The following is a 14,561-nucleotide window of genomic DNA, read 5'->3' as shown; positions in this document are numbered from 1 at the left end:
TGAAAAGCGATTGAATCTCGGTGCATTATAATTTGCAAAAAAGATTACAGTTGTCGGGATACAGGAACGTGCGTCACGTAGTACACATATGCACGTAATTCTTACGTCACATGTTGTGGCTTGGCGGTCCCGTGGCAGCAGCGAACATCGCGTATACGTAGGCATATAAATATTGCATTGCAAGTGCCCCGATTATTTTCCCCCTATTGTTCCTTAGGTCAGACATGAACGGCCAGTTGCCGATAGACATAATGATGCATGTAGAGTTCAGTGCGCGTGATCAATTCCCGACACGAGTATAAAACCCGGGTGTCGGGTTATAGAATCAGGCGTGTGTGCAAGTGGGTATGAAGTTATTACGAATGCACCACCGGACCGCCGACGAAGTACGTGACGAAAATGACCGGCTTCTGGTCTTTCCCGATAGCGATGTAAATACAGCCGTAATGTTGTAGATCGGTCGAAGGGTGGTAGGGCACAATTTCGTTCGGCAGTGAGTCCGGATCAGCGGTTAATTTGTCACCCCCATCGACGAGTTTAAAGGACCTTTCAGAATGTAAACAAATTGGAAAGGCGGACAGCATTATGGCAGTGAGTGTACCGTCAGGCGGAAACTGGACTGCTTTACGGTTTGACGAACTAGCGTCGGATCGAAACGAAGCCTCGGTCACCGATCGGTCGGTTAAAAAATATCTCGAAACCGGCCCGGCCTCGTTCTTTAGTGCTCGAATTTTTTCAGTGCGATGCAAGGATTGTTTATGTTGGGTTATTCGGTCGCTGATTTGACCCGCGTAGCAGCCCAGCAAGTGTTTCCCCAAACATGGCGGACGGAATGTATTCGAATTTGTTACATCTAGAATGAAATTAGACCGAATAATCGGCACAAATGAATAGCTGTAAGTGCGGGAGGTAGCTCGAGTCGTACTTAATGGATGTAAGAAACGATCGTTACAACGACAGGTGATTCGAGTCTGTGGGGATTGTGCGGAGACTAAATGAAATAGGATTTTGCCGCGCGCGGCCGAGTCTGTCGGGGCAACCGTGGCGGGGCCCCCATGGTTGTAAATGGCTGACGAGATGGAAAATGAAGAATAACATTCGCCTCTGATATTCCGGCCTAGACGTCAAGGTACGACCCTCAGAATATCGCGCTGGTTATCGCGAAACTTTCAATTTTATGTCACAAGTACACCGCTCAAACTCACCCAGGCTTCTATCTTCTTTACTCTTTTTTACACGGGGTTGTTTCGTCCTACGATTATCTTATGTGAAACGATTGATTCGGTCTGTGGGGGATGCACACCGACCTCCCATGCACCCCCTGGGCGTGTTTCCGACTCTATCCCCGTCCTCCGACGACTCGAATATCATTCAAAATCCCCGAGACTTCGATCAGATTTTCTCAAACCTTGCATACATTGACCCACTGGCTGAAAGTCCTCCAGACATCCGACTGTTTTTATTTTATTTCGGTTCTGATCATGTCCTTCGTTCGTTTCATCCCTATTTCCTAAAATTCATTATTCTATTTCTTATCGAATCCTCTGGTCTTCCACTCGTACCGTTTTCCAACAAAAATATATTCCCCCCGCAGATTCTATCAACGCGCAGCCAAAATTTACCCTCAATCATCTTTTCGTACATTTATTTCTTTTCACCTTTGTACTTACACATACTGTAATTGTTTTCAATAAAGATTTTACCATCTATAAAGATTCATTTCTGTACCCGCTCTTTTGTCTTCATATTTTTTCAACCTTCACACATTTGACTCGATCATCGATATAACTGAACTGACACAACTACCAGCGATGTCTCAATGTTATCCACATTCATCCACCACCTGCCGGTTTCGTCTCTCATATTCATTGGATTTAATTTCTATAAATGTTGCAACATACCTCTTACAGGAAATTGCTCTACATCATTGGATGTTCATTAAACTCACAAGACCAGATTTCTCACGCCAATATCATCGTGTCATTACACTTGAATTCAATGTTTTCTAACTTAGTTTTATAGTAGCTTAACATGTCAGTATATCAAACACCTAATTTGCAGCATCTAGACGAATATACGTATACATACATGTATGTATGTATGTATGTATGTATGTATGTATGTGTATATATATATATATATACATACATGCGTACATATATCTTTATGCTGATCCTTCGCTCTGCCACAGAAACATTTATTTTTCATTCAAGTCAAACATAAGTATATTTTTCATAATTATATACATACTTGTGTGCGTCAATCCTTTATTTTGTAACAGGGAAAAACGTTTCTCTGTAAATCCTGGAATTTAAAATGTGTCACTACCACTGATCATTCGGGTATGCTTATTGTAACTGCATGCGACTATTTACCTTACTGATTGGGTATTCATAATATCTCGTTTGTGAGCAAAGTTCGTCTTGATACTAACTATTCTATGAACCTTGTAACCATGGTAAAATTTATGCATTCAACGGCAACCGATGCAATCGCAAGAAAGTTTCTAATATTTTTCAATTAGCCACTAAACTTTTCACATCATCTTTTATGCTAGGGCAACTGGTCATAAAAGACTGCATTGATCTATAAATTTTATCATCAAAACATTTCAAGACAATCTTTTGTTTCGACTTGAATCATAACTTATCAATAGAAATTCATGCGTGATACAAGTGGGGTGTAAATTACATAATACAAATAGTAGCGAGTATTGATGTATCACTGAAAATGAATTATCACAGGGCGATAAATGAGAGGTTATTTCTTTTTCTTGGAACAGTGAACATGCATGTTTCTTACATTGTACTATGAGCCTGATGCAGAGTTATGATTGTGGCAACTCAGAAATCATAAGTTGAGATATCTGCATTTGTTACAAAGTTTTACATATCACCTAGTCGCTGAATACTCTGCATCATCGCAGTGCTAAAGCAATCAATTTACCAAAGAAAGAAAAATGAGAACAGTAGAATTCTCGAGAGATTATCTTCGAAAGGTTATCGCATAAGTTTCGGTAATATATCTGCGTTTAAGAATTAATGCGTTTACGACACTGTCCATTTTGGAAATTAGCCTTCGATGGTAAGTATGTTGCAAACCTGAAAAATTTGTATCACGATGCCCACTTGTCAGTTAAAACTTGAAAGATAGGGATCAACTCATGACGTTTTGTATATGTGGTATAAATTTGAGAGAGAAAAATTATTTCAACAATTTCAGCAGCCGGGTTGAAAATGTCGGAGCCAGAGGAGAGTCCGGCTGTGCCGGATAGTACAACTAAGGAGCAGCGTCTCGGTTTCTCTCATGGCGAAGACGTTCTTCTCCAGCACAAAGATGGCAAATATTATCTTGGTACTGTCGTAGAGGTAAGCTTGATCATGCAAGTTGAATTTTATCTTCGGGTAGTACCACATTCATCAAAGGACTTCTCAGTTTGCGTTTGAAAAGATCTTTGACCGAGTTTACAATGTCTAAATATTATAATGATTTCAGGTGGATTTGGCCAGGGAAAGATGTCTTGTCAAATTTTTAGACAACACGTCTTCCTGGTCATCGGTAAAAGAGCTGGCAAAACTGGCAATGCCAGAATCAGACGTGATGTGCGTATTGTGCAAGAAGTCACAACCCAAGGCTGACAATGATATTGTTGTGTGTGATAAATGTGGCCGTGGTTATCACCAGCTATGTCATCAAGTACGAATGAGAGAAATCTCACAAATTTTACTAGCTTCATTCTCATTCACGTGCATTCGGTTATAATTGAAACAATTGTATTTGTTTCAGCCGCAAATAGCTAAGGAAGAAACAGTTCCAGAAGCACGTTGGATGTGCAAAAGATGTATAGACAGCCAACCAAGGACTCGAGAGCCTGCCGAGCCCAAAAACTCAATGGTCAAGGCAAATATTAGGAAAGTTTGTAGTGGCAGAGATCAGCCTCAGCCTCCGCCTGACGATATGACCAAATTACCTTACGATGTAAGATGTTTATACATTCATCAAAGCATTTTTTCTTCTGAGAGCTGATCGGGCACACGTATCCATTAACTTCACCAACCGAATTCTCAGCTACTATAATTTACAAAGAAAGTATCGAGATCATGGATTCTACTGAAATTTTTAGTGATGTTTCTTTAACCCAGAGTATCATTCAATGGGTCGTCTTTTTTTCCCCAATTTAAAATAGATTACCGATAATTCATTCAAATACTTCATTGCTGCTCTAAAATAGTACACCCGTTCACACTTCAATATATGAAATCGTATCGTTGAAACCTCGTTAGAAGATAATAAAAATTAATATTTATGGAAAAATCAGACTTGTTAAACTGCTGATATAGGTACAATAAATGGAACTACGTACATATATGTTTTGTACCAAAGGCTCGATGTTTTAGGCCAAGGGAAGAATCGTAGAAATTTGAACAGAATCTATGATCCAGATGCATGATACTTTCTTTGTTAGTGATATGTGAAATTATGCTACAGTTCCTTCAAAAGACATTTTATTTGGTATAAAATAACATTTGATAACCAATGAGTGCCAAAAATCAGTGTAAAGCCTAAATAAAATTTCAAGTGGGCCCACTAGTGGCTACGTTGATTTTTGAACAAACAAAAATTGTTTTCTCTCGATATTGTTACCTGAAATTGTGTGATGTTATTCCACGCCGTACATTTTATCAAGGGAACTATTTATGTCTCAAATATTCAATCAATATACTTTGATTTGCAAAAATTCAGTGTGCGAAGTTTGTGTATAAATTGTATTTAAAAAAAAAAAAAAACTGGTATAATTTTCTCCTAGTTTAGGGTTTTCAACACCTTCTACTCGATTGAAACGTTTTCTATGTTAACGGGAAGACATGGAGGAAGAAAGGTGCTTCGCACAACTTATCAAACCTGATGCTGATTTTTTTGATTTACAGCCTGAAATGCTCAGCTGGGATGCACATCATAGAGTGAATGCTGAACAAATCTATTGCTATTGCGGTTTGAATGGTGAATGGTATACACAAATGTTGCAATGTGCAAGGTGTAAACAATGGTTTCATGAAAAATGTGTCAGCTGCTTGACCTGCCCCCTTTACAGCGGTGATAGGTGAGTTTGCACAGTAATTTAAATAGCCATTAGGCATCGCACGAATCGTCAGTGATTAATTGAATCGTGTTTCAGGTTCTATGTATTTGTGTGTTCGATGTGCAATTACGGTAAGGAATTTGTTCGTCGCCTGGAGTTGAAGTGGGTCGATTTGGTACACTTGATGTTGTACAATCTGACGGTTTACAATGCCAAGAAATACTACGACTTAGATACTATTATAGTACCGTATGCCAATGAGAATTGGAATGCCTTGCAACTTCCACCAAGGGTAAATCTCAGGTCTTTAATTTCGTAGGGGAACATTTGACGATTCGTTCGACATTTACACGTCTTTTGTTCGACTTCCAGATACGAGATGTAAGCTCACAGGTGCGCAGAGAGTCCATCCTACAAATATTGACGAATAATAGAAACAGGTTTAAGTGTGGTAGAGAGATTAAAAAACGCACCACCATCTGGGGACTGCGGGTCAGATTGCCGCCTCCTTGTCCAGTGGTGAACCTTCCCACAACTGGCGTCATAGATGATTCTGTGCTTCGCATGTGTTGGGGGGCTAATAAAAGACTACAGTACCTTCCACCGCCCACCGAGTGAGTTTCCAATAATGCTGGAAATTATTATGACGTTGAAATGAATCATACTTGATCATATTTCTTTTCGATTTTCAAGTCCCAAACGTCCTGTGCCAGGAGTTCAGTCACAAGGTGTTAAGGATGCGAGGTATAAAAAGGCCAGAAAACTTCTGAAGAACGCCATTGCTAAGGTAAATTTTTGTTTCTTAAGTTGACACGAACGCATCGAATTGAATTAGAAATCCGAAATTTAATTTCTTCGAGTATAATTCATCTCGGCAAGATGCAAATCCCGCTTTGATATATCGTTAAAGAATGTAAAACAACGACCGCGGTGTTTTCAGTGTTGTTTTACAACCCTGAAATCTCTTAAATCTAGGAATATTATATCGGAACTCTTAACTAGCTGGAGAAAAAAAGTCAAGCTATGCTTATTCGACGTTTTTCCGAAGAATTAATCAATTATTCGGCAAAGTTTTGATATATTTGCGATGCTTGGGGCTTAATTTCTCACTCAGGCTGATTGTTTGCGGATTACATGATTTTATTACTTCGCTGAAGAATTGATGCATGGATTGATTGTTTTCGAATATCACAGCTTTGATATTGCCCTAAAACAAGAGACTTGAATATGATTATTCGATATTTCAAAACAAGTTCTTATCAATCCTATGGGGTAAAACGAATAAAATATCTCGAAATATTTTTTTTTCAATGTAGCGGAAAACCCAAGCATCTTAATTCAAAGTAAAGCCCCAAATTTTTTCGATTTTCCCATTTGAATAACCTAGAATTTTTGGCGCTCGGCGTTTCATTTTTTTTCTTATCGATGTGTCATGCCAAAAAATCTAGAAGTGGCAAATCTCATGCCTATATTAGCAGGTACTTGATTAAAAACTGGAACTTTTCGAAAGAAAAAAAATTTGGCATTGGGGTTGAATTTAGTATTGCCATAGGAGTGTTGGTTATGACTACATTTATTATGAAATCATTTCGAGCTGCTTTAGCACATGGGAACAATGAATTTTGATTCAGATCATATCAAGGATTAGCTTAGTATATTATCCCTGCTGAAAAAGCCTGGTAGGACATTGATGGATCGGAATTAGAAACATGATAGACTTATCATTTCGCCTAGGCGTTTCGAATTCTAAGATATTCTTCAATACCTGATAGTAATTGTTCCAATCTTATGAAATTCGTTAACCCTTGGCAGTCAAAATGGGTAGAATCTACGCGTCTTTCAACTTTCAGCCCAACTATCTAATAGTTTCCGGCTTAAAACGGGACTTCAATGGTCATATACTTGGGGTTTAAGGTATCCCCTATAAGTACGGACCGTTAGTCATTCCAATCAAGCGTCAGCGTTGACTTGACAGCCGACCAAGCAACATCGTTCGCACGGAATGCAAAGCTTTTTCGAAACACGTACAATGTTAATACTTTGTTTCTCGAAGTATCGCATTTAAGGAGTCTTACCTTCAAATCGTGGTTATAGGTACAGAAAATTGACAAAGTCTTGATTTTTTTAGTGAAAGTGTCCTTTGACTAGTGAAGTGTATCGACTCCTTTATGATTTTCTTCGACATGTCGCTATTTGATTTCTCATAAACAGGCTTTTTGTGCGTAATGTAAAATGGTCAATGCATGTGCTGTAATTTTTTTTATCCACATCGGACGAATAGTTGTCTTACGATCGTTTTTTTAAAACTGATTGAATGGAATCGACCCAGTGTGACTACCGTGAAATTGTTTTTTAGTGTAACTACGAAGGGTCAAGATGGCATGTAGAAAATAATGAAGACATATCAAGGATATATGAAACAAATAGTATGAAGTTGAAAAATACACGAACAGAAATATGATAGAAGAGAGCTTTAAGAAGTGAAACTGAAGTTAATCTAATTACAGTCAACTCAAAAAGTCCGTGTGATTCAGGAAAACACGTCGAATTCCTGAACTTTGACTGCAAATACTCCATTATTTTAACTACGTTAGATAAATCACATTATTCTACTGTTTCGTCATCGAAAAATTGATATTACTTGTTCAATTCTGATGAACAATAGCTCATTTTGTTTGTAAATCAATTCTCCGCAGATCATCCGAGTTGAATCGTAATGGGCAATAACGTATTTCTTGTTGATTCATAAGTTTATCGTTTCGAAATTATGACGATTGTACAAATTGGATTTTTATTATCAACTGGAGAGTTCAAAAAAGGATTTATCTTAGACAATTTTTAGGGAATACATTTACCGATCAAATAATCTATTTTTTTTAAGAATAGGAGTAACTATACGGATTTTTCGATATAAAAAAATAATAATAATATAATGTGATTTCTTTGTCGTCATCAACAACAATGAAACGGAGACGGTCTTAATAAGATAGAATTAATTTGATTCGTTTCAGTTGCACTCTGCGAATCTTTATTTTGTCATGTTCGTTTCGATACATTTTCGATTTCAGTGTACTTCCCATTTTTCCTTCAGAAGATACTAAGTCAGTTCGTACCGATTACGTTAAATGCCTTCTATTTCGGCTAATATCAGAGGCTATGCATCGCAACGTAAAAAAAGACATAACAGCCGAATTCCACATATAATTCTGAACAAAAACACTAGTACACTTTCATTTTACGTAAAAATGAAGATAGAGCATGAAAAATACGAAACGGTTACCGCGATTCACTATTTTTCATGCCATATCTTTATTTTGGCGTAAAAACAAACTGCATTGGTGTGTTTTTGGACAGAATTTCATGTGAATTGTGGCTCCTATTTCTCTTCTTTGCATTGCGATGTATATCCTCTGATTATAGCTAAAATAGAAGACATTTAACGGAGTCGGTACGACCAGACTTTACGGTATCTCCTAGAATATGTAGCATCTCCATGAGCCCACTATACCCGTCTCATATTGCAATAAATGCGCATACATACAAGTGATTTTTCTCGGTAATGAGAATTCAGCTGAAGGTAAAATTATACTTCTGCAGTTCTAGCTGTAATTTTGTTCAGTGTGAAATGTCATTTTATATCTAAAGATCTCCGAAAGCCATTGTAAAGCCGATTTAAAATTATAAGCATTCCGCTAAATTTCAAACACGCGTGACGAATATGGCGAAATCAACATTTTTTAAAGAGAAACTGGTATGGTAGACTTTTGAATTTCCAATATCTGGAGGGCACGAAGAACAGCAGAAGAGAAATCTTTCGTTACTAAAATGGTTCCTATATTTCTCACTTTTAGTTAGCGCTGCGGTCACGGAGTGTCCTTCACTTTCGGTTTTTGGTCACGAATATATATAGTAGATTCTATATGTGTGCGTGTGTAAATCGGCGGAAGTGGAGCGTCCTCGTCCACAACAGCGCCGCCAAACGTTCGATTACTTAGTAACCATATTCTGACCGGATACCCGTTGGATATTTTTCTCCTCTGTAGTACTGCGTGCTGGAGAGGGTCTCTATAATAAGAGCAGCGACGTAACGTCGAGGTGAAAATGATGTTTAGATTCTGAAAAATTCATTTGTTGAATTTTGTAATAGAGCAAATCGCGAAGCCCGGAAGCCTCGGAGCTGCCACCGACGCCGCCGACGTCGGTTTCCGGTCCGCCAACTCCACCGGCAACGACATCATCAGGGATGTCTGAGCTCTCCGTGCCGAGCTCTATGGACCTGATGAACACACTGCCGTCGTCGACGCCGGCGGACACAAGCGGGGACGAAACGAGCTCTCGAGGGACGCTGGACTCGTTCATCCCGCCGCCGAAGGACTTCGAGGGAAAGAACAACCCGTTCAGAAACCTGACCGACCTTTTGGGCCAGGGTGGCTCGAGCACGCCGCTGGCGTGCGGCAGCTGTCCGATAACGTTGCCGTTGCCGCTGACCCCCGTCATAGCACAGCCGCCGGTCGTGCGGCCGGCGAAACGACAGCTCTCGGAGAAGGACATAGTGATAGACAGGAATGGGCAGGTGAAGCGGCGGCGGCAGCACCGGAGAGGACGGCCACCGCACCAGCCGTTCCAGCCGACGGCGATAAAGACGGCGGCGATAACGCCGGCGCGGAACAGCGAGGTGAAGAGCGAGTTTGTTCGGAACCTTCGCAGCTCGTTCAACGGCTCGTCGAGTAGCGGAAGCGGCGGACAGATCGGAAACTGCGTAGACTACGCGCTCAACGGAAGAAGGCTCAGGCAGCGACAAAACGGCGAGAAGCTGCCGCCGCCACCCGAGCCGCAGCCCCTTGTTCAGAAAAAAGGCAGCGTACCCTCCTCCCCAAAGTGTTCACCCGTGAAGCAGAACGCTTCCGACATATCTATGGATGATCTCAAGTCCTCGGTTAATATTTATTTCGGCGCTGCGAACAGGATCGCCGCCGGTGAGAAGTTTGTCGTTAGGGCTAAACGCGTCGCCGCTAACGGGCAGACACAGTATCTCGTTGAATGGGAGGGTCCGAACACCTAACGATCGAATGTCCCTTCTTAAGTCTCACACTCCGGACTAATCTTTCATTATAATGTATAACAAAGTCAAATTGTTCAGTGTTTTATCGATGGAATACCTGCAATTGCTGTCAGTCTTTACGCGATAAGAATATCAGAGTTCGGACTATATTCACTGATGTCTTTAATGGGTATCCTTAACTGAACCGCATACCTATGTCTCTTTAATGTATATTGTGCGACTGTTTTTGTACATGAAATTGTTGCGTGATTCCTGTCCATTTTATCTTTTATACATCAAATTTACTACTACTACTACTAATTATCATCATCATTATTATTATTATTATTATTATCATTATTATTATTATTAATATTATTATTCTTTGTCTCCACTTCATGTGACAGACATTTTATCGCAGCAAATTAAAATTCCTGGTCCATCGCTGGCTGATGAATCGATCAGGTATTTTAATTCGATCTATTTTGTTCTACGTTATTATAGGTTTGTATATACCTCCTTAATCATTATTTTACTGTTGAATTATTCCAAATCGATTCTCAATATAATGCAGTTGGTCACCATTCACTTACGTTACTGTACTCTCTTTCTCTCCGAATGAAATTCCGCCTTCACAATGTATGCTTACCGATCTTTCATTTTCCCGTATAATGCACAAGTTTAAACTGAGCTTGTAAAGTTCATACTTTTCACGATTTTCCTACTTTCTATACCTTTTCACTTTTCACTGTGTCAACATTTGCTTTTATTCAACAGATGCATATTTCATCTTTTTTCTTTTTTGCAATTCGCCTTTTTTCCAGGCAAACTTATCGGGGGACAAATATGTGAAGTGAAAGGAAAATTCTTACTCGAGCTTATATCATTAACTCTACGGATTTCAGTGGAAAGAAAAACTTGGCATTATTTATCGCATGACTCGATTTGGGTTTTGAAAAGAAAAAGAAAATTATCCGATGCGTAATTGGACTTATTTTCTAGCAACAATATATTACAAAAACACTCAAGCATATCACTTATTATCTATTGTAAATAGTGTAGTATAGTAGTTTAAAACAAATGTTGGTGAATGTGGCCCGAGCTGCCTGTGCAACCGAATGAAACCGAAAGTTCCATATCAATGAAACAAACAAAGAATAAGAAAAAATAGTAGATTGTGCATCCAGGAGACGAAGTAGGTCTTTTTACGCCGGGCCTAAGTTCGAAAATACGCGTGACGGAAAAAATCCTCCATGGTGCTCACGATGTATTATGTAACAAAAGTGTGGTTTTCAAGTTTATCTTTTATAACGGAGTATAAAAAAGAGCACTTTCCAGTACTAGGACCTAAAAGCGCACTTTTTTGTACTCCGATGCTATTTTTCTTATATTGCCGCATGAACGATTACTTTACGCACGAAATGCGGGCAAAAAAAGACGCGCAAACCATGCTGGTGTTACATAAATAAATAAACAAACCGTGTATGTATACGTTGTTGAAGACATACCATAATAAACAATGCTGAAAGTTGTTCTGCACTAAAAAAATCTCCAGATACGCATAGAAAGAAAATGTAAACTGTGTCCCGTAAAATAATGTTTTGATGATTTTTGGGAATCCGACTTCTCGAAATTTGATAAATCTCACTTGACAATTTTACAAAATTACGTACCACGATTTTCATTTAATCATTGTTTTCCCCCTGTTTTGTTTTGTGTAATGACGTATATTTTTGAAATTTAATGAAATGCAAACAACCTCATTTTCTATGTATATCTGAACACAGACCGCTTATTGCAGCAACTCGGAGTAACGCGACGATGGAAATCATACCTGCTCACCAGAGTTATTTTTCAATACGATGCGATTGTAGATTTAGCCTTTGATCTCTGCATATTCATATTCTAAGATTGAAACGAATTACAGCCTGCGATTGGTTTGCAGAGTTTGTTTATTGCAGTTCATAACAACTGAACCGAAAAATGAACATTCGCACGCCAGCAACGAATCCGATCGTAGCTAGTAAATGTGCAGTCTCAGCATTGCTCACTGTCTGACACAAGACTAAAACAAACTAGGTATAATCTGTCTGTCTGAATATATTAGTATACCAAAATAATAGCTCATTTTTAAATTACACAGTTATGTTTACCCGGCTGAGCTGACTGTGCTGCAGGTGCAAATATACGGCTAAACGAATCAGCCACATACTTCCAAGTTTTGATCGCAACTCTTCGACATGTGTTGGGCGATTTTTTTAATGCACTCAAGCATATACACCACAGCATAAATGACTAGAAAGTGATTATTTATCATTAAATACAAAGTTGCACAGTATTCTCAGTTGGGGCTTTACAATAATATAATATATATAATTAATTATTCCGGAGCATTTAAATTAGGAGAAAGGAATACATTTAAAAAAATACCCTAATGTACTAGCAAATTTTATGTGGTATTTCAAATTATAGGAGCTTATTAGAGAATTTAAAAAAAAAAAAAAAAAATATGAGAAGAAAAAGAAATACGAATCTAGCCTTTGTTGTCTCAGAACTGTTTTTAAGAGTTGAATAATAATTCTTTTTTTTAAATTTCTATTATCATTTTTGTTATTTTTTTTTTTTCCTTTTTTTTCATTTTTCCCCTTTATTTATATACATACATACATACATACATACACAGATGCATGCGCGCGCGCGCGTGTGCGTGTCTGCGTATGCATGTGTGTGTATATATATATACATATGTACGACATTGTGGATGGCACAGTATAATAAACCATAAACAATAATGTATTACAATTGACAGTAATACTTGTATAGAATAGTTTTATGTATATGTATAGATATGAAATTCATCTCTATACATATATCTGACTATAATGAGTATTTTTACATACCTATACCTATTATAATAATTATTTAATATCTCTACGTATTATATTTTTATTATCATTGTTATCATTATTAATATAATTGTGCGTTTTAATTTTGTTCATTCAGTACGAACGTACAGTATTGCAGTACAAAACAAACGAAGAATAAATTTAAAAAAAAAAAAATTACAACGAGGGGGTTTCAAATTTCAACATTTTTGACCGGAATAATAAATTCTAATAGCTTTGTCATATATATTGTATTATATGGTATACATATAATACTTTATATTAATCACAATACGTTACACGTTGTGTTGATTGCCGCGCAGGTTTTTTTTTTTTTTAACTTTCATGCGAAGTTTACGCTAGTAATGCAGGTTTTCGGGTAAATCAATGAATAGAAAAATATCTCATTCAAGGTAATTCGACTAGGAAATACTAGGGGCAATGCTGTTTATTATTATCATTATTACTATTACTATTATCATTAAGATTATTGCGATTATTATTATTACTATCGTAATTATTATTGCTATTAGTAATATTATTATTTTATTGTTGAAATCAGTACTGCGCTGTAGCCTTTAGGCAATATTGTTTCTTCTCTAGGAAAATGTGTAGGTAATATTGGACGGAAACAGGAAACGTACACTGCCAAACTTCTAATTTATATCGAGAAAAGAAAAAAAAGAATGTTAGATATTGATTAATGATTATTACTTTTTTCGTACATACATATATATATATATATTTTTTTTTTTTTTCTTCTTTTTTTATTTCAATTTCTAAATGTAATAAATCATCGACTTTTAGTTTTTTCGTTAATATTAGAATTAAATGTGATATATCCATTAGATTATAAAGGATGCGGTGTATCACAGAAGATAAAGTACGAGCGAGTACAAGTTTGAAGGAGGTTCGTCGATCGTTTGTAAAGTGAAGAAAAAGGGAAAAAAGAAGAAAACGAAAAAGACTTTTATTTAAATTAATTGATGTCTGAAATATAATGTATGAGTCTATAAGATAATAATTTTGTATGGTATGATCATAATGCGACAACAACAGAAAAAACTAAACTGATCTAAAAAGAATCAACAAAAATTTGGTATATATTGTACCATTGTGGTATATACTTGATTCTGTAAGAATAAAAAAAAAAAAACAAAAACTAATAACAAAAAATCAACAATAACAATATGTCATCCATGATAACAAAAAAATATTTTAAGTACTCCTTCAAATTCCAAATGAATAATAATAATAATATGAATGTTTTCTTAACGCTTGAGCTTACAGTGTTGGTACATTCGTTTGTTCGTTATTTTACCTATTCGTCAAAACGATCACATATGATTTATTTTCAATAGATTTATGCACCTGTCAAATTTTTCCGCTAATTTTATAATTTCCAACAACGGCGAAATGATAGAAACAGAATGGAAAAACCTAACCAACACCCTGAAAAATCGCTCGCGGCAATTGTTTCATAAATACTATTATTTTTGTACTAGTCATGGGTACTAGAATTATTTTCAATCATGCATTATACCGATCTACTTTA

At 37.2% G+C, this 14,561-nt stretch overlaps 1 protein-coding gene across 2 annotated transcripts; it reads left to right on the top strand.

The window, feature by feature from the left end:
• The first annotated feature begins 658 nt into the window (after positions 1-658).
• LOC124176956 (metal-response element-binding transcription factor 2) lies at positions 659-14,561 on the top strand. 2 transcript variants are annotated; one of them, XM_046558893.1, is made up of 9 exons: positions 659-1,129; positions 3,226-3,368; positions 3,496-3,696; positions 3,787-3,978; positions 4,929-5,101; positions 5,177-5,372; positions 5,453-5,694; positions 5,774-5,867; positions 9,228-14,561. In XM_046558893.1, the coding sequence occupies exons 2-9, from the start codon at positions 3,237-3,239 to the stop codon at positions 10,140-10,142; spliced, it is 2,145 nt and encodes a 714-aa protein (XP_046414849.1). In that variant the 5' UTR covers positions 659-1,129; positions 3,226-3,236; the 3' UTR covers positions 10,143-14,561. The 2 variants fall into 2 exon arrangements, with proteins under 2 accessions (XP_046414849.1, XP_046414848.1); XM_046558892.1 differs by having other exon boundaries at positions 3,223-3,368.

The sequence above is a fragment of the Neodiprion fabricii genome, chromosome 2 (genome assembly GCF_021155785.1).
Source record: "Neodiprion fabricii isolate iyNeoFabr1 chromosome 2, iyNeoFabr1.1, whole genome shotgun sequence".
Lineage (NCBI taxonomy): Eukaryota > Metazoa > Arthropoda > Insecta > Hymenoptera > Diprionidae > Neodiprion > Neodiprion fabricii.
The sequence above is the reverse complement of the archived record's forward strand: the minus strand, read 5'-3'. Positions and strand labels throughout refer to the sequence as shown.